Here is a 25414-nt window from a genome sequence, read left to right as displayed (position 1 = left end):
ACAAACGCAAAACGCAGATCCAACTGCAAAAGCTTCATGAGGGAGATAAATTGTTGCTGACACTTTCAAGGGCAGACAGGAGGGTCCATAACAGAACCTATTGGGCAGCCTAATTAAGCTCTTGCCCCACAATTCCTCTCCTTACAGCAGCTGCTAGATCTCTCCCTGCCTCTACCCAGCCACCCCTCAGCCTCTCCAGACCCCCCTCTCCAAAAATCCCATCTACCAGCACACCCCATTCAATAAGACAAAAGCAAGCTAAACAGCAACTGAAAAAACGAAATCTAGACTTGGGCCTCAACTCGTTTCAGCATCTCAAATAAAAATCTGGGCCGGGCACAGTGGCTTACACCTGTAATCCCAGCACTTTGGGAGGCCGAGGTGGGCAGATCACTTGAGGTTAGCAGTTCAAGACCAGCCTGGCCAACATGGTGAAACCCCGTCTGTACTAAAAATATGAAAATTAGCTGGGTGTGGTGGCACATGCCCGTAATCTCAGCTATTTGGGAGGCTGAGGCAGGAGACTTGCTTGAACCTGAGAGGTGGAGGTTGCAGTCAGCTGAGATTGGGGCACTGCACTCCAGCCTAGGTGACAGAGTGAGACTCTCAAATTTAAAATAAATAAATAAAAATCTGATGCGATCCAGTTCAACAGATTCTGCAAATGTCTCCAGATGTCTTTTGAAAACACAAAGGGAACATTCTCATGTATGTTTTCTAGATTTTGAAGCCCACCCTGGTGAGAATAAAGTGGAAAGCAGTCTCATGTAAAGGCAGAACACTTAGCTTGGTCTCCTGGGTGGGAGTCTGTTTTGGGTGTATGTGTGTGGGGGTGGTCCTCACACATAGGGGTCTAGCGTTCACCTAAAAGATCATGTGTTAACCTTAAGGGCATCTTCCTGCCTCTGCAGGAGACCACACATAAGACTGCTGGTGATCAGTGCCTTCTTTACAGCCTCTGCATGGAGGGCAAAGCCATGGTTGTCAACGTAACTGCTGAGAATGGGATTAAGACAGCAGGTGCTAGCCGGGCACAGTGGCTCATGCCTGTAATCCCAGCACTTTGGGAGGCCGAGGTGGGTGGATCACTTGAGGTCAGGAGTTCAAGACCAACCTGGCCCAACATGGTGAAACCCCGTCTCTACTAAAAGTACAAAAATTAGCCAGGCATGTAGTCCCAGCTACTTGGGAGGCTGGGGCAGAAGAATCACTTGAACCCCAGAGGCAGAGGTTGAGTGAGCCAAGATTGTGTCACTGCATTCCAGCCTGGGCAACAGAGTGGGACTAGGTCTCAAAAATAAAAAAGCACACACTAGGTAAGCCACAGTCACCAGCAAAGAGAAGAAGGTAGGAGGAGGAGGAGGAGGAGGAGAAAGAGCAGGGGAGGAGGAGGAGGAACAGGAAGGGGAGAATGAGGAGGAAGAGAAGGATAAGAAGGAAGGGGAGGAAGGAGGAGGGGGGAGGGTAAGGAGGAAGAGAAGGATAAGGAGGAAGAAGAGGAAGAGGAGGGGAGGAGGGGAGGAGGAAGAGGAGAATAAGAAAGACAAGGAAGAGAAGGAGAGAGGAGGGGAGGAGGAGGGGAAGGAGGAGGAGGAGGGAGAAGAGGAGGAGAGGGAGAAATGGGGTGTGGAGTGTGGTCTGGAAAGATGGTTTCTGAAATTCCCATCAACTTGGCACCTCCCCTTAACTGTTCCACCCAGGCCCTCCAGGGTGACTGGTTTAGGGTTTGTGAGGACTAAGTGATGGGAAGGGAAGGGGTCTGGGTGCCCACCCAGAGAATGGGGAGGAAGAGGAGAAGGATGGGATTCCTAGCCGGGTGTTTGTGTTCGGCCTGGGAGGATGGACCCACTTGCTTGTCCATGTTCATCTCATCCTCTTGGCTTTGGCTCATGGTTCTAGCTTGTCAAGGCCGCGGTGAATGGCCGCGCATCTGTCCCGTCTGCGTCCTTCTTATGCAACTTATTCTCTTTCATGAGCACTTTTGCCGAGATGCTTGGTGTGGCTGAAGCCCTGCTGGAGGCTCCCTCCACTGGAGTCCATGAGGAAGTGGACCGGGACAAGCCGCTTCACCAGGCTATCATCTTGCTCCTGGCTCCCTCTGTTGTTTACAGAGTTACCATCAGAGAGCTGGGCAGCAGTTGTGCCCCAACTGAGGCCCAGAAGGCATGGCGATGCCCAACTCCACCAGTCGTTATAACCATGTCCAAATAGGAAACGAGCTTCGCCTGGCGTGACTAGCTTTCTTCGCCTGGCCTGACTAGCTTTCCAGGGGCCGTGTTGGCTCCTAGTACTGTCACTTACCTTTCCGAGTGCTGACGCCAGCTGTCCAGGCTGGATCACCAGGCCTGGGGGCTGTCATGTCAAGGAGTTGTCTTGCAGCCAGCTCCCACTCCCTACCTACCTGGAGCTCTCCAACCTGTTCACATCTGTGCACATGTCCTCCACGGCCATTGAGAGGATGGGGCCCTGCTCATGTTCACTGGTTCTCTGGGTTCGAATGCTTGCCTGGACCCAGGAGCAGCTGGCCACTGTGGAGGCAGGAGCAGAACAAGCTGTGGTCAGAAGAAAGGGCCTGGGTGCCAGGTCTCAGAGAAGGGATTGGGTCTGTACCCCTGGCACAGTAACTCTGGTCACTGGGAGCTGGGAGGCCAGGAGGCGCTGGCTGGCTCCTGCCTCTCTTTCCTCCGGGCAGCAGAGGTCAGCATCGCTAAATTGTTGGTTATCCCTTTCCTCAATTAAGGACAATTCTTCTGGTGCAGGGAGTTAACTCCCACCAGTTAATCTAACGGCCTTGAGTCCTGATGTGTTTGCTCTGTCAGAAGGCTGGGCTGGAATTTCTCTGGCAGCTGCTAACAGTCAGTGCCTTCAGGAGCTGCCTTGGGGGAAGACCAAGGCTGGGGTGAAGGTTTAAAGAGGGGAAGCCACGGATCTGGGCCTCTAAGACGTGGATTTCAGGGGATAGATCTGGCTGTCTTCCCATCTGAGAAATGGGGTGTGGAGTGTGGTCTGGAGAGATGGTTTCTGAAATTCCCATCAACTTGGCACCTCCCCTTAACTGCTCCACCCAGGCCCTCCAGGGTGACTGGTTTAGGGTTTGTGAGGACTAAGTGATGGGAAGGGCAGGGGTCTGGGGGCCCACCCAGGGAGTATCTGTCAGCAGGTGTACGAGTGTGCATATACACACCCATGCATGCATGCCTGAGCACACACAAGCACACACACGTACAGCCCATGCGCGCATACCCAGGCACACACATAAACACAACAGGAAGCTGTGCCCAGAAACAGGAGGGCCCCTGATGCACTGTGGTCACTGCTGCTGCTGTGAGCCAGGGACACAGAGGAGCTCAGGCCCAGACGTGTCCCCTCTGTGGCAGGTGCTTTGCTTCTTCTGCAGCCAGTGGTCTGTCTCCTTCGTGACCACTCACATGCCCACAGACCAGGTGGTCACGCCTGGACATTATCCTGGCTGTCAGGCCTCTGAAACGCCTTCTACTTCAGGGAAGGGTGAGGCCACTGAGGCCCAGTAGACACAGCACAGGCCGAAATTGAATCCCGCATGACCACAAGCACCAAACTTTCTCAGCACCCACTTCCTTATGTGTACACTGAGGATAATACAGTGTAGCTGAGAGAATGCATGAGGGTTAATACCGACTGTCTGATCAGTAGTCCTTGCTATTCTAATTCCCACTCCCATCCTGGTAGTGGAGAAGGCTGCAGAGGTCCATTCCTGCCCTTCCGGCTGGTGACCAATGGCAGGTGCTGGTGAACAGCACTGTATTCGGGAGCCCAGGGCTTCTGAAATTCTACATTTATTGGAGTTGGTGGTGGTGCCTGGCTCTGGGATCCAAAGCTCTTGGGACTGATGGGTTTTCTGGGAGGTAAGCCCTGGAAAACCTGGATGGCTCTTCTCCCTGAATAAAGCCATAGTAGGGAGTTTTGAAGAGGGCTCTGGGAAGCCCTGGTTTTGTCCGGTGAGGTGTCAGAAGGCTGAGCAGAACTCATAGATGGGACATGTGGGATGTAGATTTCAGGTCAAGTGAGGAAGAACATTCTTAAGGCTAGCACTGGCAAACAAAAAAAAAAAAAAAAAAAAAAAAAAAGATGAAAGAACTCTCACTTAAGATACTGAGCTTCCAGTCCCTGGAGGTAACCAACCAGGAGCTGAAGGACTGCTTAGCGGGAATCTTGAGGATGGAGTCAAAGCCCAAAGGGCTTAGCTGGACTAAGAGGTCCCATCTAACCCCATGTGTGCCCTATTTGCCCTGTTTCCATAGAGGAATTTGTGGGACCTTGGAGCCTGGACCATGGATGGAATTCTCTGTCAAGTGGGGGTGGGGCAGGGTGGGTGGGGTGCCTGGCTATACAGATGGCAACTGGGCTTCAGCTTTACCAATTCCTAGGGGGAGGCAGGGCGGACACCTCAGTGGAGTGTTGCCACCTCTCAGGCACCGCCAACTACGATTGGCCATCTTCTGCCCTCTATTGGGGCTGGACTGTGGATCCTTGCTACCCCCAAGCAGAAGTCATAACCCAAATCTCCCTGGCCCCACGAGGCATGTCCACTAGACTGCATCCGGTTTGGGAAGTGGAAGGCGGGTACTGCTCAGGCCGCAGGGCTCCACAAACCCTGCTCCAGCCTGGAGCCCCAGGTGGATATGCAAGTGTTTTACTTTTTTCTTGAGAGTTAAAATCACAGGGATCCCTTCTCTTTTGAGGTTAGGTCGGACGCCCTAAATGATCCAGAATCCCTGGAGTGGGGGCTGATGGCTGGGTTCCTCTCTTGTCTCTGATCCCAGAGTGACTTTCCTTTTGGCTTCGTGGGAGCCTCCCTGGGTCCCTGTCTTCCTTCCTCGCCCCACTCTCTCAGTCCTTCTCTCCAGGAGCCGGGCTCTGGGTCTCTGGTTTCCTCTGAATTTTTCCCTTTCTCTCCCTCCCCATCGGCGTTCCGGCCCTAGGGGCGTCCCTCTCCAGCGCTGTCTCAGGGTATCTGCGCCCCCCTCTCAGTCCAGCGCCCCATCTCTGCCTGGCCCGCAGTGTCTCGGGCTGTCTCCGCGTCTCTGCGCCGGCCCCGGTCTCGGTGGCCGTCGCCCCCTGCGCGCTGCGGTGGCCCCGCGGGCCGGAGCGGAGCGGTCTGGAGCGCGGCGGCCGCGGCCCGGGGCGGGGGTGCGGGCCCGCGGGGGCGGCGTTGGGCGCCTTCCTTCGTCAGTCCCTCCCCGGCGGCGCGGAGGGGAGGCGCGGCCGCCGCTCGGCGCCTTTAAGGGAGCGGGAGGGAGCGGCGAGGCGGCGGCAGCTGCGGTGGCGGCAGCCGAGGCGAGCGGGGCGGGGGCGCGGGCGCGGCGCTCGGAGTCCGTTCGGGGCTGGAGGCGGCCGGGGCCGGGCCCGGGAGGCGCGAGGAGCGCGGGCAGCGCCACCGGAGCCCGCCGCCCGGGACATGGCCAAGGCGGGCCGTGCAGGTGAGGGCAGGCGCGGGGAGGGCAGGGCCGGGACCCGGGAGAGGGACCTGCGCGTCTCTAGGAGTGGCCGCCGGCCCAGGTGAGCCCCTCGCGCAGGTGGGCGGAGGTTCCCGGCGGGCGGACGGGGCGGTGGCGGGGCTGGACCTCCTGCGCGTGGAGAGGGGGCTCCGCGCGCCCTCAGTCCTTTTTGCACCCCCGGTCACCTCGCGGGACACCACGTCCCCCTCTCCACGACCCCGCTGGAAAGGGCCAGGTCTGCGGCGCCCCGGGGCGGTCTCGCCGTGGGGAGCCATCTGCACCCCCCCGGAGGCCCCGGGCAGACCCGGGTTCTGCCACCGAAGGGGATGTCCCGGGGCCGCCGCTTCTTCCCACGCACCCAACGCGAACTGGGACGCGCCCCCTCGTCCTGCAGCTCTCTCCATCCAGGACGCCACAACCCCCCGCCCCCGCCCCCCTCCAGCTCAGTCCTGAGACCCAGATTCCTTCTCGGGAAGGAGGGGAGCCCCGCGCTGCGCAGGCTGCTGGCCGCCCCGCCCCCTCCCCTATCGACCCTGGGACGAAAAGCCTCAGCTGGGGAGGTCTGAAGGTGCGGCCTCTTCTGGGGTCCCGTGAGCTCTGCCCTTCCGCAGGCTCAGACGGTGTAGCCCGTGGTTTGAGGGAGCGGGCATTAGTCATTCGTTCATTCATCCAGCCCGACGTTCATTCACCAGCATCTGCTCTGTGCCAGGCCCTGAGCTGGGCACCGGGGCTCAGGCATACTCAGCCCTCCCTGCTGCGCCCATGCTGGGGAGACCCAGGCCCATGACTCATCGGGCACACAGTGGGCCGGATGGTGCCTTGGGAGGCGGGTGGAGGACAGCTGTGCCCATTGGGCTGGCCATACAGTAGGTGGCGGCAAGCCTGGTCTCGGCAGTGCTTCTTGTGAGGCTGGCATGTGAGAATCTACCATGAACTCACACCCAACCCGTGACGTTCACAGGTGCCATGCCGTCCCCCAGGACCGAGCGTGACAGTGAAGGAATGGGTGTGAATTCACCCGTATGCACACTGGGCTGTGTGGCAATCCACTCCCATACCCGAAAGCTGCCCGGGACCCTGGGCAGGGGACCCGTCTCCCCGTGTAGGCACTGAGCCTGTGATTTAGGTGTCTGAGGATACACTCCCGTTCTGTCCCCAAGAAGTCCTCTGGGGTGGGCCAGTTGTGTGAGACACCAGACAGTATGTAACAGAGCTAAACAGCTACTTTCTCACTCCCCTCCCTTTTCCCCTCCTGAGGGAGGCACTGTGGGATGACACCGAGGAGGCTGAAAAAGGCATCTTGCCTCCCTCCTCCCTCCGCCATGCCTGGGTCCTCACCCACCCCGACTCCTTAAAACGGGCCTGTGGCTGGGCGTGTGTGCTGTCTGCTGCCTTACCCTGTGTGGGAGTGTGTGTGCACCTGGACGCAGTGAGCACGGGTCACCTGCCAGGGCACCGTCATCACAACAGCAGTGAACAGTCACTGCTTGTTCTGTGTAGCAGGCAGGGTGCTAAGCTCTTTACTGCACCGTGATCCTGGGAGTGAGGAAATGCAACTCTCCCCCTTTGAAAACATCTGGAAACAGATGCTCAAAGAAATAGCAGCCTCAAGGTGGCCCAGACGGTCTGGAAAGAGCCTGGACTCACAGCCAGGTCTATTGGACTCCAAGGACTCTCTCCATCACTGCCCTGATAGGTCACCCCCCACAGTACCAAATGGGGGTGCCTGTCTCAGTCCCTCTGCCTGAGCATGTGGGTCCTTTGGTCTCTGGGCTGAGCGTCTGTGAGAACTTGTTCCAGTGACACGTGGAAAAACTGCCCTGCTCTGAGCATCGATGCCTCGTGCTGTTCTAACATTTTGTTTTTCCTGTTGCAATTTCATGCTTGGCCCTTTCCCTCAAGGCGATGCAGATTCCTCGAGTCTGTAGATCCAGGGCCTGGGCTCCTGCGCCCCGTACTCAGCAGTCATTCCGAGGAGTCTGGTTACCTCTCCCTGCTTAGCTCTCTTAGGCTCCTCTGCATTTTAGAAATGTTCCTTCTTTTCTTTTTCTTTTTTCTTTTCTTTTTTTTTTTTTTGGTGTTTTTTTTGAGACTCAGTCTGACTGTGTCTCCCAGGCTGGAGTGCAGTGGCTCGATCTCGGCTCACTGCAACCTCCGCCTCCCAGGCTGAAGACTTTCTCCTGCCTCAGCCTCCTGAGTAGCTGGGATTACAGACACTCACCACCACGCCCGGCTAATTTTTTTTTTATTTTTAGTAGAGACGGGGTTTCGCCATGTTGACCAGGCTAATTTTGAACTCCTGACCTTAAATGATCTGCCCGCCTCGGCCTACAAAGTGCTGGGATTACAGGTGTGAGCCACTGCGCCTTGCCTCCCTCCTCTTCTTGAAGCTCCTAAGCCTATTGAATTGAAAACAACACACAGTAATGTGTGTATGAGAATCACATATTCCCCATTGGCAAAATCTGTGAGGAAAAGGTTGGTGAGCTTCAGAACAGAGAGAGCCCTTGGAGATCAGGAACCCAAATCTCTTCTTCACAGCTGGGGAAACTGAGGCCCAAGGAGAACACGAAACAGAGAGAAAAGTGGCTGTTCAGTACCACCTGTCTCAGATGGGCAGACTGATTGGCAGGAATGATCCGGCCTTCACTCTGGGGGATGACACGGGAACAAAGGGAGGCTATGGCACTGGATTGTGAGTGAGGGGTCTGCGCCATGATCTGTGAGGTGTTTCCTCTAAATATCTGGCCAGTAGATCACCCACGGAGAGAAAAGAGAGAGCTTTGGGCTCCCGGGTTGCCATGGTGCCTGACTTTAGGTCATCACATGTGGTCTAGTGAATAATACCTGTGGAGTTGTGCAGTGTACAGCCTGAGCAACCAGTCATGGCTGTGCCAGACTTGTCGCATGGCTTGTGTCAGACAAGAGCTGAAGGGAGGCAGTAAAAGGCCTTTCACACTGCCAGGAGAATCCAGGTACAAGAGAAATTGTTACCAGGGCCCAGAGAGGATGAGATAAATCTTCAGAAGGTGAAATCCAATGGGTTGTTACCAGCTCTCAAACTCTAGGGGGGATTTCAGTTATACGGACGGGAATCATTTATGGTGGCACCAGTCTAGCCAGCGACAGGGAAGCTGGTGGCAGGGGCGGGGAGGATTCAGCAGCTCTGTGTAGGAAGGGATAATTTACAGGACAGAGCCACCCAAGGGGCAGAGAGGCCAGTGAGTGGCTTGAGACAGTGAAGGCTGGGTTTCTCTGGGAGATTGGCCCTAAAGGCTAACAGAGTTTGGATAGAAAGGTTGCCAGGGCTGGGCGCAGTGGCTCACACCTGTAATCCCAGCACTTTGGGAGGCCAAGGTGGGTGGACTGCTTGAGGTCAGCAGTTTGAGACCAGTCTGGTCAACTTGGTGAAATCCCGTCTCTACTAAAAATACAAAAATTAGCTGGGCGTTGTGCCACATGCCTGTAGTCCCAGCTACTCTGGAGGCTGAGGCAGGAGAATTGCTTGAACCTGGGAGGCGGAGGTTGCAGTGAGCCAAGATTGTGCTACTGCACTCCAGCCTGGGCAATAAAGTGAGACTCCATCTCAAAAAAAAAAAAAAAAAAATAAATAAATAAATAAAAATAAACAAAAAGAGAGAGAAAGGTGGCTGGGGCAGGCTTCCAGGTGGGGGTAATGGCTGGAACAAAGGCTAGGGGGATGGAAGGGGAGAGGCACCTATGTAAGTGGAGAGGGGCTGCTAAGTGTAGGGATGGAGGGTGGGCAGGAGGTACCCAAGAGTAAAGAAACCTGAATGGCTGGAGTGGGAAGGTGCAGAGGGCTACAAGGAACTCCGAAGCGCATGAAGGCAGGAGTGCTGTGATAAGACTTGGGTGTTTCGACAGAGCCCTCTGGCTGGGACGCGAGGGCTCCTGGGAAGCTGGAGAGAGGCCAGTCTGGTGGAGCTGGCTTTGTTGGGAAGGGTTGGTTCTGGTTCCTGCCAGCCACACTGCCCCTCCCTTCCCATCTACCTCCCTATGGCCCTCCCTCTGCATCCCAAAAGGCTGTCCCTCTCCCCCGCTGGGAGAATGTCAGTGGGGGGCCCCAGGTCCCCAGGCTACGTAGGAGCCGAGTGAGCAGCTTAGAGGGTCTTGGCACCTCTCAGGGTGGGGCAGGGATGTCTGCAGAGACAGGGCTGAGGCTACAGGGCTGGGCCACCCAGGCTGGAGGAACCAGTTTATTCTACTCTCAGGTGTTGGCCTCTGCTCTGAGGGCCATAGCTGGCAGGCTTCTGTGTAGCAAACCTAGTAATTTGAGTCAGTAAAATACTGATCTTACAGTGTTAGGATGGGAGGGAACATTTCCAGAGACCATGTTCCAAGTCCTCGTTAACAATGGGTCACTGAGGGCCCGTGAGGGGCAGGTATTTGGCTAACATCACAGAAGGTGATGGCAGAGCCTGGGTTACCAGAGTCTCAGTTTGGACCTTGCTCTGCTGAGTCAGCCTCCTGTGGGGTCCTCCCGGAGCACAGCATGTGTTCTAACATCCTCCCAAAGCCAGACCTACTCCTGGACCTCTTACTCTGTGGCTTCTAGGGGCAGGGACTAGTGGATAGATCACTCAAAGGAGGAAACATCTGGAAGCTTGGAAAGGGGACCAGAGCAGATTTTTTTTTTTTTTTTTTTTTTTTTTTTTTTTAAGATGGAGTGTCACTCTATTGTCCAGGCTGGAGTACAGTAGTGCGATCTCGGCTCACTGCAAACTCCACCTTCCGGGGTCAAGCAATTCTCCTGCCTGAGCCTCCTGAGTAGTTGAGATTACAGACACATGCCACCAGGTCCAGATAATTTTTGTATTTTTAGTAGAGACAGGGTTTCGCCATGTTGGTCAGGCTGGTCTTGAACTCCTGACCTAGTGATCCTCTCAGTGCTGGGATTATAGGCATGAGCCACCACACCTGGACAATGCTGGGATTCTTAAATCTTTGGGGAGGTGCCAGGGGATTTGAGGCATGACTGAGTAACACTGGTGTACTGTGTATCCTGGGAAGGGCATTGCATTCTGCAAGGAGATAGAAAACTCACCTTCTGTGGTCCCCAGTGGAAGGCTTGGTCAAATCACACACCAGTATCCAGACTCCAGACTTCTCAGAAGCTTTTCTGGGCTTCCCTGGAGTCTGGGATGTGCTGGAGCTGGGACGTGCCTTGTGTTCCCATGCAAATACGCCGGCCTCTGTGAAATCACCTGTCACAGCAGCAGACCCGGCAGGTACCAGCCTGAGACATCCGTTGCCTCTAAGTTCTGGCTGTGGTGTCCTTGTTTGAGTCAAGAATGGTGCAGCTCAGAGAGGTTCCACCTCAAGCCTGTGACCCTGGACCTGGAACCCTTTATCCACCATTCGAGGCTTCTGGAACTTCACCTGTGTTTGGAAGTCCAGTGTGGCTGGATGCTGAATGTAAGGACTTGGCTGGACAGCGTCACTGCCCTAGCCACTCGCCTGTGCCACGTCTGGGTCAGATTGGCCAGAGCTGTGATGTTTTCTTACATACATCTTCATGTATGACAACACTTCATGGCTGGAGAAGGCCTGGTGATCTCTCAGTTATACCTGTTAAGCAGGTTGGGAGACGGAGACCAGAAAGGCCAAGGGTCTTTCTCTGAGGTCCAGCATCATTTCTCCTTCAAGGACAGAGAGTATGAACTTTCAGAGACCATGGAGGCTTTTGGGATTGGGGACTTCCTGGCAGGACCCAGCTGCCTTCCAGGAATTCTGAGATTGTAGGATCAGAGTTTTCGTGCTGGGACCGATTTGGCTCAGGTCTTACAGCAGCGATCAGCATGCTTTTCTGTCCAGTGGCTCAACAGTGTCTCTGAGGCAGAGCCAATGTTATTCCCATTTTATGAACGAGAAACTGAGGCCCAGAAAGGTCTACTTCTAGATTCACACGTAAAGTTAGAGGCAAAGCTGGAATTAGAGCTTATGTTTCTTCTATTCTCGGAGTCAATATTCCTGGGAGCTCACTTGTCTAACAACAGAGCCCTGGCTCTGCCACTGATTGACCTTGAACCTCCCCCTTTGGCCTCAGTTTCCTTATCTGTAAAAGAGAAAAGGAACAGTGTGGGGGTCAGGATGGGCTTCAGGCTCTTTCCAGCTCCAGCACTGCTCTCTCCTCTTCAGTGGCCTCTGTGGCTGGAGGCCTTACTGTGCCCTGAAGAGGCCTTGCCCCTCTCAACTCTGACCTTGCACTGATCCTCCCAGACCTGAAGGTCAGTGAACCAATGGGGAGCTGAGGACTTGGACGTGGAGAGCTCGTGCCTCCTGGCAGGCCATCACCATCTCCTCTGCAGCCAGGAGCCCAGAACGAGGTGGCCAGGGTCCCCGTGGGGGAAGGGCTTGGTGTGGGAGAGGGGAGGAGAGAATGCGTAACAAATGAGTTTGGAAATCAAATGAGATCTGAGCTCCCCACCCACTCCCTCAAATCTCTCTCCACTCTTTTCTCTTTTAAAATTCCTGTTTTCTAAAGAGAAAGAAAATGCTCAATTGCACCCTCTTTTGCAAACGGAATAGGAGGCTTAGTGAGTCACTCCGGAGGTAAATGCCACCTCCAGGGCCCCACGTGTGCCTGTGGAGGCCTGCACAGCTGTGTGGCCAGCAGTCCCCACAGGGTATGGGTGTGGCAAGGGTAGACAGGGCAGGAGGAGCCTCCTGTCTGTCCATGACCCTGGGGTGGGAGCTGGGTCCCAGCAGTGGGGCCCCACCCAGCCCACCTGCGTGCCCAAGCTCTCTCACGGCTGCATCTGTGAGGCTCACACGTTCATGGGGCCACAGCTCAGACTGGGCCAGGCTGGAAGCCCATGTGGTCACTGCCAGCACTTGATTTGAAGCTGGAGATGGGGTGCAGGGTATGGCAAGTTGGGCTTCAATCTGTGGCTGGAGTTGGCACAGTGTGAGTGACTTTGGGGCTCCAAGGGGTGTAGTCCGTGTGGCCAGGGCTGGCAGGGGGCTGCGGAGAGGGGGTGCATCTGCCTCTGGAAAGCAGGCTTCTCCGGTTTCGTGAAGCTGCTCTCTCTAGGTGTCTTGGTGAAGCTTTTCTCCAGGGCTGGTGAGCAAGACAGCTTGGAGTGAACCACCTACCAGGAGAAGGTTCCTGGGGGTGTTGGAACCCTCATCTCTCTTTGGGAGGGTCAGCCTGTTTATTAGTAGACGTGGGACATGGGAGGCCAGAGAGGTGTTGTTCCTCCTCCCAGATGACCCATTATTCTGGAAGGAGGGGAAGTAGCCGTCTGTTAGCTGGGAGCAGGGATGCCAAACAAGGGTTGAAAGCAAAAATAGAAACGCGTTGGGCTCTGTCTGGGAGGGGCGTTGAGTTCTGGTGGATCTGAGAGGCCTCTTCTGAGCTGTCTGCTGCTGACACGGTGTTTGCTTGGCTCTGGATGTTTGCAGAGCACGTCATGTCCTGCACTCTTGCCTTCCTCAGGGAGAGACCTAGGTGTGCAGGATGTGGGGCTGCGAGCTCTCGGGGCTGGCAGCTGGAAGGCTCTAGCTTGTTCTAGAATCTGTCTTTCAGAGATTCTGAGTGTCTGTGGCTTCCCATCACTCATGTGCCATTGACCTTTCCTGATTGTTCTGGATTGGTCCAGATTACCATCCTCGACAGAACTCCTTCTGGCCCCGACATAGCTCCTGGGGCTTCCTTCTCTTCCCCTTGCTCCTACTTCCTGCCCCCCATGAGGCTAGTCCCAGCCGAGCAACTCTGGAGTCATCCCTTGTGGTAAAAAGCTATTTTCAGCTTTCCCATTGCTGCCCAGTTCGGGTGTGTGTGTGTGTGTGTGTGTGTGTGTGTGTGTGTGTGTTTATCCCTTGCAGCTTTTGTGTTTCCTTCTGGTATAGTATAATCTGGAGCAGTGATGACAGCATTATCCAGCTCTGCCTCTGAGGCTCTGGCTCGCAATTCCTGGCACCGTGCTTTGGCACCAAATGGAGGGGCCTGGGGGCAGAGGCAACCTTGGGCCGCATCTTTGCTCAGTTGCAATCCAGGAGTGGCAGGTGATATGAGTCGAATCACCTGCATGGGGTCACATTGGCTCTTGCTGGCATGGGATGGGGAGCTGCTACCCTCCTGCTGTTCGCTCCAGGCTCATGGCAGCCTTTGATGCACTCACCAACATACTGGTCACCTCATTGAGGCAGTGGTCTTTGAAAGAGACCCCAGTGTCCTTTGAGGAGTCTAATTCTAACCTGGCCTCCTGTTGCCTGGGTTGGTGCCTGGATCTGGAGACCCTGTTCTCCACTGTCTGCAAGGGGGTCCTGGGATGATGGGAAGGAACGCCTCCCTCTGTCCTGTCTTTTGGGCTGCCCTTCTGGGGAGCCTGCAGGTGGCAGAGCCTGTCATGGCACCGTGGCAGGTGCTACAGGGAACTCGTTTTAGAGGGAGGAGAGAGTCTCTTCCTTATGGAACAGGAATCTGGCGGGACATAGGGGAGACAGCTGGGCCTTGGGAGAATTGTTCCAAATAATTCCGAACTGTTGGGAGCCTAATTGGCAGAGCAAATGAAAGTACAATAGATAGCCAAAGCTATTAATCACTAATTATCTCCTAAATAAAGTAATTAATGGGTATTTAAATGGCATATTTATGACATACCAGCAGGTCTTCAAAAAGCACATTTTTCCCAAAGCAACTGGGTTGGCCAACTGGGCCCTGCTTGGAGACCCCCTTTGCCCCTAGAAACAGGCGGTGTGACAGTAGGAAGTCGGTTTTCCTCTCTGAGCTTCAGTTTTCTCATCTGTGAACAAGAATCCTGACTGACTTCCCTGGGCTACCATGAAGATGATAGGCAGCAGAGGCTGTGGAAATCCCAGGCAACCTCATGCAATGCTGTACGGATTTGAGATGGAGTCTCGCTCTGTCACCCAGGCTGGAGTGTAGTGGCACGATCTCAGCTCACTGCAACCTCCACCTCTTTGGTTCAAGCAATTCTCCCTGCCTCAGCCTCCCAAGTAGCTGGGATTACAGGCGTGTGCCACCATGCCTGGCTAATTTTTGTATTTTTTAGTAGAGAGAGGATTTTGCCATGTTGGCCAGGTCTCGAACTCCTGACTTCAGGTGATCTGCCTGCCTCAGCCTCCTAAAGTATTGGGATTACAGGCATGAGCCATGGCACCTGGCATCTGCAGACTTTAGAGTGAACGTACCCTTCAAGTTACTTGATACAAGCCCTTGGCTGTGCTGGGTGCCAGGGTTAGGGTTTACTCTGTGGCTAATAGTGTTGTTGGTCTGTGACTGAGTCAAGCTGGATCTGTGGTCAGGCTCATGGTGTGGCTTGACACAGGGGTTGTGCCTTTTGCCAGGGTTATGACTCAGTCTATGGCCGAGCTGAAAGTTGAGGCTGGTGGGACATAGTGGGAACAGCTGGTTGACGTTGAGATTTGGGCCATGGCTAGTGTCAGACCTGAGCCACTCTCTGGACAATTCTGCAAACTGAAGTCAGCCTGAGTCTTGGAGTGCATTACCCATGGATGGATGTACCCACCTGGTTGCCCTGGAAGGTGAATTTCTTCCTGGGTCTTCTAGGATGTTGGCTTCAGATGCTGGGTACTCCAGCAGATAGACCCTTCCAGGGCTCCTGGTGTGTCCCCTGAAACAGACGAGCACATGAGCTCATCAGTGGCACATATAGCAGTTTGGGAGATCGTTAGGACATGTTTCTATAGCAACCAACCCCCAACCAGCACTGGTTTCCTTCAATCATGCATTTTTCTGGAAGCAGCTTCTCCTGGTCTCTCATCTCTCCCTGGACAGCCACTCTTCAAGGGTGAGGATGGGCTGGCTGGCCCTGGACTGGTCTGGCCTCCAAATTCACCCTGATCCAGGGAGGAAGCCTGGGGACATTCTCTATGGGATGCTCCCCTGTGAGAGGGCCTTGCTAAGATAGCCCCTGTGCTGGGCCACACTGAGCATAACAAGAGCCTTCTCCATGCTCAGCCCTGATCTGGCGGAGGATAGGGGCCTAGAGAGGATTCCTACCAGATGTCTGCCCAGGGAGAACCCACAGCCCAGTGTGGCAGGCAGGCCTGGACCCAGTCTGCGAATAGGTGCTCTGAGGGGCACAGACACTGGACATGAAGGGCGCACAGAGAAGGCAGGGGCCCAGCCTGGCCTCAGGGGCCAAGAAAGACTTCCAGCTGGCACTTCAAGCATCAATAGGAATTGGGGGTGAGATGAGGGGAGAGAGGGCATTTCAGGCATCAGGACCTGCAGGAGCAAAGGCCTGGAGAGGAAGAGGAGCGTGGTGTGAAGGCCTTCCCAGTGGCCACGTGCTGCTGAAGCCCAGGCTGGTGGAAGGAGACTCTGGGAGGGGAGGGCAGCTCCTGGCCTGTAGTAGTTCAAGTTTAGGAGGCAGATAAGGCAAGCCCCAGGGATCTTCGAGGGGAGGGAGGAGAGAGGGACTGGCCCCATGAGTGTGGGCAGGGGCAGGCAGTTCCAGCCTTTGGGGAGTGGAGAGGAGAGGCTCCCATTCCAGGGGACTGAGAAGGAGGAGAGGGGCCTGCCCTTGGAAGCTGCCCTCTCATTTCTCCCAGAACGGCCCCTACGTATGAAAGAACCAAAGAAAAGCCCTTGGATAATCACGGTTTATTACTTTATTAACACACCCTTTTATAGCACTGATGGAGTCTCAGGCACTCTGCTAAACCTTTTTCAAATGTTTCTTCATGTAATCCTCACTGCAGCACTACGTCAGCCCGATTATCCTCCCCATTTCACAGAGCAGGAAACTGAGGCATGGAAGGGTTTGTGCCATTTAGTAAGATCACGAATTGGTAAGTGGCAGAGAACTGGGACTGGAATCAGCCCAGGAGGGAGAAAGGAGGCAGGGAGGAGGTGGGCCTTGAGTCACCTGCCCGTCTGCGGGAGCCTCGCCCAGGCTGTTGGAAGCGCTGTACTACACATTCTGTGTTTGGACCCCAGGGACCCCAGGGACCCCAGGGCAGAGCTGAGAGCACTAAAGTGTGATTCTGAGTGCATGTGTGTGCGTGCGTGTGTGTGTGTGTGCGTGCGTGTATGTGTGTGTGTGTGTGTGTGTGTGTGGGCTAAGCTCTACATGTGGGCTCTGGGTTCTTCTACATGTCTATGGGGCTCTCACTGCCCATGGGACATCCCGAGGCCTGATTATTTTCAGCTGCATCAGCTGCCAGGAGTTAGACCTGATGCTCGTGCTTATAGAACCTACTGTTCTCGTGTGTGTGTGTGTGTGTGTGTGTGTGTGTGTGTGTGTGTGAGAGAGAGAGAGAGAGAGAGAGAGAGAGAGGGAGAGAGCGAGAGAGAGAGACCATTCCAATGAGCCTCAGCCTTGCAGCCAGGCACTGCTCTGACTCTTGGCTCTTCTTTTCTGTTTTTTATTTTATTTTTATTTTTTTTGAGACAGAGGCTCACTCTGACCCCAGGCTGGAGTGCAGTGGTACGATCATGGCTCAATGCAGCCTCAACCTCTCAGGCTCAAGTGATCCTCCCACCCCAGCCTCCTGAGTACCTGAGACTATAGGCACATGTCACCATGTCAGGCTTATTTTTTATTTTGATGTTTTTGTACAGATGGGATCTGATTATGTTGCCTGGGCTGGTCTCAAACTCCTGGGCTCAAGCAATCCTCCTGCCTTGGTCTCCCAAAGTGCTAGGTGTTTGCTGCCATGCCTGTCCTTCCGCTCCTCTTCTGAGGCACAGATTGCTTAAGTCCATCCAGTATTGGCAGGCTGTGGTTTCTGATAGAGCCACAGGCAGGGCTGGGCATACAAGCTGTGGCCACAGGCCAGGAGGTGCAGATGCCCGCTCAGTGCTGTGCACCCACCAGGGCCTTGCTCAGGGGCGCTTGTTCCTCCATGGAGGTCTAGGAATTGCACGTGTTGTTTGAATATCCCTGGAGCCACAGCTGCCAGCAGACACCCATGTGCCCTCTTTTGCCCTGATGATCCTTACTCTTGAGAAGAAAGTTCTAGATCCAGCTTTCCCTGGAAATGGCTTGATTATTTTGGCCTATGTCTCTCTCCCATCCTCCCACCTTCCCCAGCCTGGCCAACCCTACCCACCCCTTCCCTGAAGGCTCAGCTTGGCTTTCCCTCCCCCAGAAACGATCTGGGCATCCTCGCCAGTCCCTGCCTCTGGGAGGTGTAGTTCCCACTGGCCGAGGGACAGAGCAGGTGCAGAATTTCGCACGGGCCAGGCCAGGCTGCCTGCTCCTCTGTTCCTCCTGTGCTCTGTGCAGGGAGCATTGTAGGGCTGTGACCCCGGGGCTGGCACTTCTGAGGGCAGGGACTGTTCCAGTTCAGCTCTGTCCCCTACTCCTTCCTCCCGGGCACCATCTGGCCCAAGATCTGGCCCAGGAAGCATCAGCCAATACCTTTGTTCTGTATCTGACTGTCAGGGTACTCCTTATTATGAAACGTCTTCCCCGTCAGACAGGGCTTTTGAGCACAGGGGTGGCATCTCCCTTCAACTGAGGACTCTGCCCCTGGGCTGGGGCTGCTTGGGGTCCCTGATATAGAGCAGAACACATGTAGGAGATGCCTGTCCATCTGTCTCCCTGTCTGTCTCTAAGTCTGCTATTCCGATGTCCCTGGGTGGGAAGGATGGCCAGGAGGAGCTGATGACCTGAGCAGAATCTTTGGCTGCACCCATGCTAGGGAGGCCCAGGCCCATGACAAGGTCTAGATCACACTGGACCTGAGGTGGTGGGTAGGGGAGCCAGGAGAGGGAGCGGGGATAGCTTCCAGCAGCCCCTCCCACTGAAGGGCCCAGCTCAGAGCTGTGCTAGCATTGCTGGGGTGAAGGGTCATTTTTTTTCTCTTTAAATTGCTAGGAGAAGATTTGGGATATTCCTGTGTTTTTAAATCCTAACTTAAGATTTTAAATAAATTTGGGGCTGGGTGGCTCATTCCTATAATCCCAGCACTTTGGGAGACCGAGGTGGGCAGATCGCTTGAGCTCAGGAGTTCGAGACCAGACTGGCCAACATGGCAAGACCCCGTCTCAATTAAAAAATGAAAAATAAAAATATAGGTAAATGTGGTAGTGAAGGTGGATGGAAGGAGGGCCTTTGGGAGGAGCTGGGCTGGGCCTTGGAGGACCCAGATAGATCTCTGAGGCCATGGGGAGGGCCCCTGGCAGCTGCCTGGAAGCCCCTCAGGTGGGCTTACCTTGCCTCCACCCTTGGTCCTGTAGCTGACAAGGCCACCATTTCCAAGTGCCAGGCAGTGGGCTGGATCTTGGGGCTGATCTCATTTAAGTCTCCTAGCAGTGGGGTAAGGATTATGATGCTCATTTTACAGATAAGACAAGTGAGGCTCAGAGAAGTTAGCTTGCTTCAGGTCCTAGATGAGCAAATCTAACACTGCACCCAGATTTGTGTTGTTCCAAAGCCCCTGCTCTAACGTCTGCTAAATTTTCATGCATGGCTGCAGCTGATTTGCTTCTGTGTGAGGGAGAGAGGGAGAGAACTATGGGAGTGTGCATGCACGATTCGTAGGAACAGTGTTAGGAAGGGGCTCACACTCTCTGGGAAATGTAGACATGCACAATAGCCATGCAGACACAGGGACAGATGCCCACGTGACACTAGACACCTCTACACAGGAATGCAGACATCCATTTGGATTACCAGGATACCCAGACACTGATTTGTAGACCTGATGCACAGATGGTTCTAGAAGTGGGACAGCTGAGCCCCCCAGCTGTACCACTTCTAGAACCATCTGCCTATCAGGTCTACAAATCCTGATGGGACCCCCTATCAGGTCCATGAAGAGCCAGGGACAAACCTCTGGCCCCTTACCCAGCTGGTCAGCAGCAGATGGAAGGGTTGCTATTACCAAGAGAACAGGCAATGGAGAGGAGACAGGTCCCATGCCCTGAGCTCTTCTGCCGAGCAAATGCCTTCCTGAAACATCCCTGAGCCTCCGTTTCCTTAACTGTAAGGTGGGGATTCATTATATCTGCTTTGCTGGGCTTGGTTAGGATGACTTTAGAGAATGTCTGAAAAGCAGCTAGCAGACTGTCTGGCATGCTGTACTCGCTAAGCAAATCATTTTTATTCATTTACTTGTTTCTCAAACACTTGCTGGCCCTCTTCTGTGTGGGACCTTGTGCTGGACCCAGAAAATGCAGACGAGTGCAGGGCAAGGACCTGCCTCAAGGCTGCTTCTGAGCCTTTCCCTCACTGTTCTGGGGTCCTCATGCCCACCTGATCTGACTCTCAGGAACCTATGTGTCCTCTAGCACATCTGACTGGTGGTCCCCTCCTCCAGGAGACTTTCTGACCCTCTTTGACATCTGTATTCCCCTCCTCTTGAAGTTTGCAGGTGATAGAGTCTGGGTCGTGGGAGGAGCCTTAAAACTCACCTGTTCCAAGCTTCCATCCATGACAGGTCATACCTTACCTGGTCTGGGTCCATTTCCTCTCTCCCCTCCTCTATTCCTATCACCCTTCAATCATTGACTCCAGCCACATGGATTTCTTTCTGCCCCTTGGACATACCAAGCTCATGTGGAAACTTACCCTTGCAGTTCCTTCATCCAGGAAGGCTGTTATCCATGGATTATGCCCTGTCCATCCCACACGTGGATGTGCATGAGCACACGTGCAGACACACACATACCCATACATGCTTAGCATGTCTGGCTTTTCTTATTATTCAGGTCTCTGCTCACCTGACACCTTTCCACAAAGGTCTTTCCCTTGAACCCCTCCTGAGACACTGCCTATTGCTTTTTTCCTTTTTGGAAATATGACCTTTGTTGTTTGCTAAACAATCTGCATAGTGGAGGAAGAGATGCAGGGAGCAGTTCCCATATCCCATTTTAACAGCCGTTTTTACTGGTTCTTTTTCTACAAGTGTATATAAGCGAGGTTCCGCACACCCCAACACCTTTCCAAAAGTTGGGCTGGGAAACCCCTGCTGGAAGGGAGGGAAGACCTTGTTTCCAGTATACGTTTAAAAACCAAGGCAGGGGCCGGGCATGGTGGCTCATGCCTGTAATCCCAACACTTTGGGAGGCTGAGGTGGGCAGCTCACCTGAGGTCAGGAGTTTGAGACCAGCCTGGCCAATAAGGTGAAACCCCATCTCTACTAAAAATACAAAAATTAGCTAGGTGTGGTGGGGGCGGGGTGCCTGTAATCCCACTCTGGAGGCTGAGGCAGGAGAATCGCTTGAACCCGGTAGATGGAGTTTTCAGTGAACCGAGACTGCGCCATTGCACTCCAGCCTGGGAAACAAGAGCGGAACTCCGTCTCAAAAGCAAAATAAAACAAAACAAGAAAACCAAGGCAGATGTGTGTTTTGAAACCAAGTACAATTAATAGTAAACAAGATAAAATATGCATTTGAAAAGAAATTTAAATATATATTTTGACCACAAAAGAGAGTCACAATAATAAAAGGAGACATTGTGTTAGTTCAGCATTGGTAACTACAGTAGGTGACAAAATCCTTTTGATGTCTAAGGCTGAGTTTCCCCACCATTTTCTCCTCGTGGATGTGCAGATCTGCAGGTTCAAGCCTGTCTATTCTTTAGGCTGTAATTACCATATAAGAGACACCGGAGGAAGGAGGACATGGCGTAGGAAGGGAGAAGTTTTAGGCTGAAATTATCTTGGTTGTTTATTTGACCCAGGCTGGCTTTTCCTTCCCTGCCTGCAGAATGTAAGCTTTCCTGTCCTTTTATTCCCCATGGTGTTCCCAGTACCCAATATAGTGTCTGTGGAATGAGAGGCCCCCTTTGATGCCCACCAGCTCCTTCCTTTTCTGCTCATCTGTAGCTGAGAGAACTTGCTCCCCCAAATGGAGCTGAGGGGCCTCCTTGTAGCCTTTCCCTCTGCCCCAGACCTCCCCCTAAGACCCCTGCACATGTCATCAGAGAGAATGCCTCCGCCTTTGTTCTTAGATGGATCTAAACTGTGCATATATAAGGTCACCATATAGAGGAGCGTCTTACTGGGTCAGGAGCCAAATGGATCCAGATAAATCCTCAGCTGACTCCATTGCTAATTTTTTTTTTTTTTTTTTTTTTTTTTTTTTGAGACAGAGTCTTTGTTGCCTGGGCTGGAGTGCAGTGATGATCTTGGCTCACTGCAAACTTCGCCTCCCGGGTTCAAGTGATTCTCCTGTCTCAGCCTCCAGAGTAGCTGGGATTCCAGGCATCCGCCACCATGCCAAGCTAATTTTTTGTATTTTTAGTGGAGATGGGGTTTCACCATGTTGGTCAGGCTGGTCTTGAACTCCTGACCTTGTGAATTGCCCTCGGCCTCCCAAAGTTTTGGGATTACAGGCGTGAGCCACCATGCCCGGCCTCCATTGCTGCTTAAACTCTTGCTGCTTACTATCTAAAACTCCGGAGCTGAACAGATGGGGATAATAGGACTTTCCTGACTATCCAAATTCTTATTTCTTAGAAATGGAGTAGATTTGAATAGCAAGGGATATTTGTATATTAATATAGCACATTCACATAGTATGTGCAGATATAGTAGGTATGATAGATTTTATACCTTTGGTATTGGTTGATTGAGAAAACATGCAGTTAATATAATTCAGGAATAATTTTAAGTGATTGGAGTTTTTGAATCACATAAATTTTTACATATGATTTATGCCTAAGTATTCTGTGTGTGCTACTGTTAACAGTATTATCATCTTCAAATTTCAGTTCATTTATTGTATCTAGGAATGCAATTGACGTTTTATTTTTTTATTTTTTATTTTTATTTTTTTTGATACGGAGTTTCACTCTTGTTGCCCAGGCTGGAGTGCAGTGGCATGATCTCAGCTTACCACAGCCTCTGCCTCCCGGGTTCAAGCAATTCTCCTGCCTCAGTCTCCCAAGTAGCTGGGATAACAGGCATGCACCACCGTGCCTGGCTAATTTTGTATTTTTAGTAGAGACGAGTTGGTCAGGCTGGTCTCAAACTCCCGACCTCAGGTGATCCTGCCTGCCTCAGCCTCCCAAAGTGCTGGGATTACAGGCATGAGCCACTGTGCCCAGCTCACAATTTTTTTTTTTTTTTTTGAGACGGAGTTTCGCTCCTGTTACCCAGGCTGGAGTGCAATGGTGCGATCTCGGCTCACCACAACTTCTGCCTCCTGGGTTCAGGCAATTCTCCTGCCTCAGCCTCCTGAGTAGCTGGGATTACAGGCACGTGCCACCATGCCCAGCTAATTTTTTGTATTTTTAGTAGAGACAGGGTTTCACCATGTTGACCAGATGGTCTCGATCTCTTGACCTCGTGATCCATCCGCCTCGGCCTCCCAAAGTGCTGGGATTACAGGCTTGAGCCACCGCCCCCGGCCCCCAGCTCACAATTGACTTTTGCATACCGATCTTGTATCCTACAATCTTGCTATACTCAGCTGTTAGTTCCGGTAGTTTTTTTTAAACATAGATTTTGTAGAGTTTTGGTTTTCTGTGTAGACAATCTTGCCATCTGGGAATAAAGACTATTTTATATCTTCCTTTCCAACCTGCATCCCTTTCATTTCTTTTTTCTGGTCTTATTGCAATAGCTAGAATACATTTGGAAAATAGTGCCGTATCTGTGTTAGGAACACAGTTATGGTGCATCTGGGCTCTTAGACCCCCTTGCCTGAGGGCCCAAGGGTGGGACATCAGCCCACAGTGGCCGAGGCAGGGGATCAGAACCTTAGGGAATCAGCTGTGTACCTAGAGGTGACTACTGAGTTGGTGCTCACTGTAACTTCTGTCCTTTTGATGTCTCAGAATGTGTTTTGCACTGGGCTACAAGCCATGGAGCAAAAGCTGGGTGTGTGTTTGGGAGTTTGTGGTGGGGACAGGTGGGAATGGCAGGCAGGAGGGCTGTGTCCCTGGATGGTGTGGGCTGGCCCTCTCCCTTCAGTGGCAGTTTATGCTCTGGGATCTGGACTCAGGGCAGGGAACAGTGCCAGCATCCTGCAGGGTATGGGGTGTGGCGAACTGGGACTACAGCAGGTATCTCCAAGGACTGCACCATCAGGCTCACCTGGCAGTGTCTGGGGAGGATGTCTACCTCCCGCTTGTCTATTGACAGCTACTACGTGCCAGGCGGGCTCCCCAAATATCAGTCAGAGTAGAAGAGTGTCCAAGGACAGTCTCTGCCAGGATTCTCACTGTACAGATGGAAAAACTGAGGCGGGGCGTTGCTGATACAAGAACGCAGGTCTCTGTGGGGGCAGGGCATGTGTGCCTGGTAGCCGGGGCCGGTGAAGTGTGAGCAGAAGTGTGTCATTTCTGGGCAGAAGCATTTCAGACGGGGTGAGGTTTTCTGAGCCCTTCTCCCCTGCTTGGCCAGACCTTGATGTCTCCTTTTGGGCTGGTGACATCATACGGTGGTGGCTCTTTTGAGTGACCACAATGAGCAGAGCTCCCTTCCAACCTGTGTGTGAGTGAGAAATAAACCGCTGCTGTTTAAATGTCTGAGCTTATTTGTTCATACAGCAGATCTCCCCCTCTGCTGACTGAGATGTGGCTTGGCAAAGGCTCATAATTACCACTGGCCTCAGTTTTAGGACGTGCAAAATGGGCATACTCATTCCTGCTCTGCTGAGCTTACACAGAGAGGTTTTTGAGCTTCAGTGAAGGCACAGGAGAGGGAGGGCTCTATGGGGTCTGAGGTCTTGGAGGGAGAATTCGCAGATGTGCAGGATGCTAACTGGTCTTTAGTCCAGGGGGTCTTGGGTCACCTTCCTCATACTGGGACACCATCTCGGGCTTGGTTAATGGATATGTTCCCTTTAACAGGTGGCCCTCCCCCGGGCGGCGGTGCCCCCTGGCACCTTCGAAATGTCCTCAGTGACTCTGTGGAGAGCTCAGATGATGAATTCTTTGATGCCAGAGGTGAGTGAACCCCAACTTCACATCACTGGCTGGGTGACCTTCCTAGAAGGATCCCGGTTAGGGGTTTGCATCCCTCCCCACTCAGACGTGGTGTCTGCAGCTCCACATTCCATACTTACCCGTCCTGTGAGCGTGCCGAGAGCAGGGGTTCAGCATTCACCTGTTCGCTATTTGATATATTTGCTGAGTCCCTAACATGTGCTGGGAGCTCTGCTAGGTTCCAGGGATCCTGCAGCAACCAGTCAGCACGGTTGCTGCTCTTCTCAGACTTACAGCCTTGCAGGAGAGGCGGACATCCAAGAACGGCACAGACAAATACAATTATGAATGGGGAGTGACGCCGCCAAGTAAAAGTGCCGGCTTTTGGCTGAGCGTGGTGACTCACGCCTGTAATCCCAGCACTTTGGGAGTCCAAGGCAGGTGGATCACAAGGTCAAGAGATCAAGACCATCCTGGCCAACATGGTGAAACCCGTCCCTACCAGAAATACAAAAATCAGCTGGACTTGGTGGTGTGTGCCTGTAGTTCCAGTTGAGGCAGGAGAATTGCTTGAACCCAGAAGGCAAAGGTTACAGTAATCTCGCCATGGCATTCCAGCCTGGGTGCAAGACTCCATCTCAAAAAAAAAAAAAAAAAAAAAAAAAAAGCGCCAGCTGTTATAAGAGAGAAGTCAGGGGGGCACCGAATTTAATGTGTTGAGGAGGTAGTTGACACCCTCGCTGCAGAGCTAAGTAGACATCAGCACTGTGAAAAGAGGAAGAAAGAGCCTTTTGGACAAAGGACACAACAGGTGTGATGGTCCTGAAGTAGGAGAGACTGGAGCATTCCAGGAACTGGAGGGAGGCCGAGTGGAGAGGAGGTGGTGGGCAGTGGGGAGGAGGTGAGAGGAGATGCTACATGCACCTGTGATCCCGTGTGACTTAAGATAAGTCTCGGCCGGGCGCGGTGGCTCATGCCTGTAATCCTAACACTTTGGAAGGTCGAGGTGGGTGGATCACTTGAAGTCAGGAGTTCGAACCAGCCTGGCCAACATGGTGAAACCCTATCTCTACTAAAAACATAAAACGTTACTTTGTA

General features: G+C 53.3%; 1 protein-coding gene across 1 annotated transcript in view; it reads left to right on the top strand.

Annotated features, from left to right (window-relative positions):
* Window positions 1-5262: 5262 nt before the first annotated feature.
* PITPNM3 (PITPNM family member 3) overlaps window positions 5263-25414 on the top strand; it is a 109469-nt gene continuing 89317 nt past the window's right edge. The window contains exons 1-2 of the mRNA XM_039475865.2: window positions 5263-5459; window positions 24242-24337. Coding sequence (XP_039331799.2) covers window positions 5438-5459; window positions 24242-24337 — 118 coding nt within the window. The 5' untranslated portion in view covers window positions 5263-5437. The remainder of the gene's footprint in view (window positions 5460-24241; window positions 24338-25414) is intronic.

This window comes from Saimiri boliviensis, chromosome 17, assembly GCF_048565385.1.
Source record: "Saimiri boliviensis isolate mSaiBol1 chromosome 17, mSaiBol1.pri, whole genome shotgun sequence".
Taxonomy (NCBI): domain Eukaryota; kingdom Metazoa; phylum Chordata; class Mammalia; order Primates; family Cebidae; genus Saimiri; species Saimiri boliviensis.
The sequence above is the reverse complement of the archived record's forward strand: the minus strand, read 5'-3'. Positions and strand labels throughout refer to the sequence as shown.